Genomic DNA, 6,159 nt, shown 5'->3' with positions numbered 1-6,159 from the left:
CAGAATCTTGGGCTGGGGTTGTGGCTCAAGTGGTAGGGTACTCGCCTAGCACACGTGAGACACTAGGTTCCATCCTCAGCACCACATACAAATAAAATAAAGATGTTGTGTTCACCTAAAAAACTAAAAAATAAATATTAACACACACACACACACACACACAGAATCTTTGTACCACCCTAGAAACTTCTACCTCTATGGGTTAGTGTTCCTACTTTTTAAATTCATATAAATGGAATCACATAGCATAGACACTTTTGTGTCTGGGAAACTTATTTTTAGATTATAATTTCCTTGCTGACAAGTTGGGAAAATCTGAATAAATAAGGAACAAAAGTTATCCTTAGGGATACAGCTCAATTGGTAGAGTGCTTGCCTAGCATGCACAAGGCACTGGGTTCAATCCCCAGCCTCCCCCACCAAAAAAAGTCATCCTTAGCAGGATCATTCAGAGACAATCACCTGTTCATTTAGTAAAAAAAAAAATTCATAGAATAACCCCTAACTAGATTTTAAATGATTTTACACTAGGAATTCCATTTCCCATAGAAAACCTTAGGATTTGAATTACAAATTTATTATTTGGTAAAATAACCTAATATGATCCCTTTAAATTTAGTAACTCTTAAAAACAATCTGGGAGGCCTGGCACAGTGGCACACCGTGCTAAAATCCCAGCAACTTGGAAGGCTAAGACAGGATGATTCCAAGTTCAAGGCCAGCCTCAGTAAATTAGCAAAGCCCTAAACAACAAAGCAAGACCCTGTCTCAAAATAAAAAATAAAAAGGGATGGGGATGTTGCTCAAAGGTTAATCATCTCTGGGCTCAATCCCTGGTACTAAAAACAAACAAAAAGAAAAAAGAAAGAAATATGGAACCAAAGAGGTCAGTTGCCTCACTTAGCACGTTTTTCTGGTGTTTCTCTTTTTCTGAATATGTGAAAGCCTGCCATAATCCAGGAGCATGCAGTTGTTAATTCATTTCATCTTTACAAAAACACAACACAGGGCTGGGGTTGTGGCTCAGCTATAGAGCACTCGCCTAGCATGTGTGGGGTACTGGGTTCAATCCTCAGCACCACATATAAATAAATAAATAAAATAAAGGTATATAAAAAATAATACAGAATCACTATCCTTTTGCATGTATAGGTCTCTTGAACTCCAAAGTTCTTTCTGTGTATCCTCCACCTCACTCCCATAGAATCTCCCTTTCAACTCCCAAAACAATGAAAGCCATAGACCCTCCTCTTTCACCCTAAAGTCCTGCACTGAAGTCTGGAGCCCCGGTCCCAGCCCTTCCACTAACTTACTCCAGTGGCTACAAGCAACCTCCTTAGAATCTCCCATGTCTTATTTTGGAGTTACTATCTGAGTCTATCACTACTTTATACCATGTGAAACATAAGCAGAGATTATTCAAATCATACTGTGTCTTCCTCTATAGGAGGGAAGTTTCACTGAAGGGTTTCAGAAGGAGATAGCTCATTTAATTAGCATCTACAACCTGAATCCTGAAGAACTATTTGCTGTCCTATTTATACTTGTCTTTTTAAATCTCCATAGGAAGGGATAGGTATTGAATCTTCACAGATCTCTAGTCGTGATGCCTTGGTGAGCACCTACACTGCACCAAGGGGCATATACAAGGTGGGTGTGGGCAAGAGGACTGCAGGAAGTTGCTGGATATGAGTAGCCAGATTACCTGGAAGACAGACCTGGACACTCAGAGGAAGTTCTCCCTGTACTCTGTGTGCAACTTCCTGTGCATCCAGCTAAGGTGACTGGGGTTCCGGTTTGCAGGCACCTGAATTTTGAGAGAGAAGGAGGCCTGTCTGGCAGTCTGATGGAGCACACAGCAGTTGCAAATACAAAGCTGTGCTGTCAAAGGGAAGTGATGACTGGCTTTTCAATGGGGTTTCCCAGGTTAACACAAAAACTTGATGATTCTGTCATGATTGTAAGAAACAGAAAAAAATGATTGCTCTCCAGGGACATTTACTTTGACCACTTCATTATCCCGCTTAAAGGGAGTTGGGGAGGCAGAGAAAGTTTTACTGGGTGGAAAGAATTTCAAGAATATGCCATATGTCACAACAAACTAGAAGACAAGGAGGTGACATGAAAGGCCCTGATGTCTATAAATTTCTTACCCCTTTCTCAGGGAAAAGTCAGAGATAGGGATAAACCTTCTGCAGGGTTCCATGTATATATAAGCTTTTCTCTTCTTTCTGATTCCCAGTACAGAAACCCAGCACCCGTAGCCCAGCCTATATTCAAAAGTGGCATCCTAGCTCCCTAGTAGCTTGTCCTTGGTCACTCACATCACCAGCCTTCCCAGATCTGAGCCTGTACCTAGCAGATGAAAGCGGGTGGACCCTTCCCCTCATCCTGAAATTCTTCTCTATCCCTAACCTTAACCCTAATTTCCTCCTACTTGTCTTCAAAGGAGGGAGAGGTAGGAGACTGTATCTAGAAGTTCCTTTGCAAATTTCCTGCTGATTCTGAATTTTTGTCCCTAATGTCCTTGCTTCTCCAAACCCAGCACTCCAAGTCCCTGATTCTGAGAACTCTAAGCTTCCAGAAGGGCTAGATTTTACTACTGGGAACAAGCCTCCTGCCTTCCCAGTCAGGAAAGTGTGAGCACCATTGTTAGACCAAGGGTTTACACAGGTGGTCTCATTCAATGGTACAGTTGCCCTGCACCTTAGCTATTGGTATCCCTTTTCACAGACAGGAAACTGAAGCTCAAAGAGGGGAACGGTGTCCTCTACCCCAGAGTAGGTGGGATTATAAGAAGCCCCTCCCCTGTTCTTCTGCAAGTCAGGTCCCAGCCTGTAGGTTTGGGAGCCCTTACTTTGGCCCTCTTTTCCCCCTCAGCCTTTCAGGGAGATGTGGCAGAAACTCCTGTAATAATGAAAGGCCGTTGACTTCCTTCCTGGCCAGGCCTGGGTGGAAAAAAACTTCTTTCAGTGGCTTGTGGGTGCCTTCTCTACTTGGCATGCTGCCACAATGACCTTGCATTTGCAGAGAGCGTCTCTGGCCCCGGGCACCGAGGTTGTCCTGGAACAGAACAAACCAGAAATGAGTGGATGGGGAGAAAACGCTGCTCCATCTGACCATCCAGCGGCCGGCCAAGCTTTGCTTTCACTACTAGAAAGGAGTCCCCACAACCCTAGTTTTGCCTCCATAGCAAAGGCGCTTTGATATTTCGCTTTTAAACAGACAGCACCACCCACGCATCCAGCTCCCCCAGGCCTGACCAGGCTGGGCGCCTGCTGCTGGGGAAGCTCCATTTTGGCTACTCCCTCTTGGCCATAAATTAGTCCGTGCCGCTTTTCAAGCCTCCTCCCGGCTTCCTTCACCCCTTCCCTAAGTTGTCCTGGCCGGCCGTCCTACAGATCCAAATGGCCAAACCCGGCTGGTGAGGGCCTGGGGCCTGGAGAGCAGTAACAGAGGTAGAAATAAATGGGGTCGCTCCGGGGCACGCTCCCCCCGACCCAACGCCACTCCACTTCCCCCGGGGCTCTGCGCCCATTCCCAAGGGGTCAGATCCTCCTCCACCGGCTGGCTCTCCTGGTAAACCACCAGAGATCGCGGAGGCTGTGTACTCTTCGCATCCTCTCCATCCACTTCTTCCAAGGGTCCCCCAACTTTATCCAGCTCTCACCTGAAACCCCCGAAGCTCACTTTCTTCTTTCTGGGCTGAAGCCGAGCCTGCCGCCAGTGGAAAAGCCCCCGCGCCTAGGTTGCAGGCCACTTGTTTAACAAGTCCAAAGGTCAACTAAAGTGTGGCTGATAAACAGAACCAGTAAAAGAAGGTCTTCAGACCCCCAGCGTGAGTACAATGGGCTCTGGCAAACCGAGCTCCTGGTCCAGGACTCCGGCTCCCCACGACTGCCCCTGAGTCTCTCCCTCTCTCTCGGTTCCCCCCCTCCCCACCACCATTTGCATCTTGCCGAAAGCTGGGCCCTTCCCACTAATTTGCATATCTTATATGGCCTAATGGTGGCGATCATGGCAAGTTAGAAGTTTTCTGACTCCTCTCAGAGGAGACTCCCGGACCCCGGGGGAGTAACAGGTGTCTGGAGGCTGAAGGGTGGAGGGGTTCCAGAACTTGGGGCTTGCTTGTGGAACTCCCCTCCACCCTCCTCACTTGCACCCACCCACCCCCTAACCCCCTTCTTTTCCGTCCTTGGAAAATGGTGTCCAAGCTCACATCGCTCCAGCAAGAACTCCTGAACGCCCTGCTGAGCTCCGGGGTCACCAAGGAGGTGCTGATCCAGGCCTTGGAGGAGTTGCTGCCATCTCCGAGCTTTGGGGTGAAACTGGAGACGCTGCCCCTGTCCCCTGGAAGCGGGACAGATCCCGACACCAAGCCGGTCTTCCATACCCTCACCAACGGTCACACCAAGGGCCGCTTGTCCGGGGACGAGGGCTCCGAAGACGGTGACGACTATGACACCCCTCCCATCCTCAAGGAGCTGCAGGCTCTCAACACCGAGGAAGCAGCGGAGCAGCGGGCGGAGGTGGACAGAATGCTCAGGTAGGCAGCAAGCTAGGTGCAGAGTACCTGCCGGCGTCCCCGGCTCCTGGTGCCTGGTGCTTTGAAGGAGCCTGGGTCGACCACTCTCTCGGTCAGTTTTCTACCAGAGAAACCGCCCCCGCCCCGGGATGCTCCGCTTCTCTTCCAACACCTGGACCCTTCCCAGTCCCTTAGCCAGGTGACCCTAGGGCCAAAGGCTTCATCTCTCTTGGCCCCCAGGCTAGAGTGGAAAGACCCATGGGCCTTCCCGGTGGAACTGGGACTCGGCCTGAAAGAACCCAAGGTATGAAACCTTTTGACCGGAGGTTTGACCCTGAAACTGAAGGTGCAGGTAGATGCAGTGATTTTTCTCAGGAGCAGAGGCTTGCGTCCCCACAAACCTCAGGCCACTCATTTTTCCCGGCTTGGCCAGGCGGGCCTCTGGAAGAGCAGCGATCTGCCATTCTTTACCAAGGGACTGGCAGCACTGGAGCTAGGATCTGGGAGGCCAGCTCTCTGGTGGGCAGTCCCCTCCACAGCAACTATGCAAGGGTCGGGATTTTCTCGAATCCCCACGCCTGTTTAGATTTGTAAAGGGGAACTTTTGCTTGTAGAATGAGACTGGACCCGCACCGGGCATAAGAAACCACAAATCTAAGCAAGCCGAGATGGGGTGGGGTAAATTCGGATAAGACCCCTTTCACAAAGATTTGGTCTCAATCTGAGAAAGCAGGGCTTGCACATATCTCGCCACCAGTTCTGCCCCTAGGAGAAGTCAGGCAGGTTGGAGGTCTCTCCGGAGGCCCGGGGTCGTTTGCTGGTCTTCCCCAACAGGCCTACGCTTTGACAGCTAGTTACTAATTATCCAAGGAGCCAAGCGGTTCCCTTAGATTGCACGTCGCTCCCCGGCCACTCAGCTTTAGGAAGGAACCCCTTGTTTGGCCTCAGACACTTAACCGCCCCGGCGGGTTCCAAGGTTTCAGGAGCCAGTGCAGAAATCGCGCCCGGATTCAAGCGGCCTCGGTCGCACTCCCGCAACGCCAGTTTGGGGTGGGATATGAACTTGCATTTGAATTTGTGCTCTGAGAATCGGGCGACTTGCCCTCTGGCCAAGGCTATCCAGGGGACTTCCAGATCCCCCTCCAAAAAAAAAAAAAAAAAAAAGAAAGAAAGAAAAAAGTGTTTTGCTATAATTTGTAGACTGGAGGTTCTTCCCTCGCCCTTTCCCCGCTTGGTGGTGATTTCTCCCCGACCCGGGTTAGGGAGTAGGAAGGTGTGAGTCGAGAAGGCTGAGACGGGTCGAAGGAGGAGACCCCTGGAGAGCCTGGGGCGCCAGAGCGATCAGAAAGTGTTTAGGGCCTGGTGGACCAACCGGGCTGCCGCCGCCTGCCATCCCAGCCTAGGCCGTTTGTGCCCGACCTCGGGCGGCCGCTGCTTATCGTGGCTCCGGGAGGAACAGGGGAAACCAGAGGAGAACTGGGGCGCCCCTCCGCACGCGGTCTCTTTTGGGGCTGGACGCGGCTGAGATGTAACATAAACTGTAGCACGTGGAGTTGGGGTGTTATTAATTTATTTCTATAAATCATCAACAGAAAGATACACAAAGAGCCGTGATTAGGTTGAAACGAGAGGCG

General features: G+C 50.2%; 1 protein-coding gene across 6 annotated transcripts in view; it reads left to right on the top strand.

Annotated features, from left to right (window-relative positions):
- Positions 1-4,202: 4,202 nt before the first annotated feature.
- Positions 4,203-6,159, top strand: part of Hnf1b (HNF1 homeobox B) — a 51,268-nt gene continuing 49,311 nt past the window's right edge. For all 6 annotated transcript variants that reach the window (XM_076870365.1, XM_076870362.1, XM_076870364.1 and 3 more), the window contains exon 1: positions 4,203-4,546. In XM_076870365.1, the coding sequence (XP_076726480.1) occupies positions 4,203-4,546 (344 nt within the window). The remainder of the gene's footprint in view (positions 4,547-6,159) is intronic.

The sequence above is a fragment of the Callospermophilus lateralis genome, chromosome 11 (assembly GCF_048772815.1).
Source record: "Callospermophilus lateralis isolate mCalLat2 chromosome 11, mCalLat2.hap1, whole genome shotgun sequence".
In the NCBI taxonomy this organism is placed as follows: Eukaryota; Metazoa; Chordata; class Mammalia; order Rodentia; family Sciuridae; genus Callospermophilus; species Callospermophilus lateralis.
Note: the sequence above shows the minus strand (reverse complement) of the source record. Positions and strands in the feature narration are given on the sequence as shown.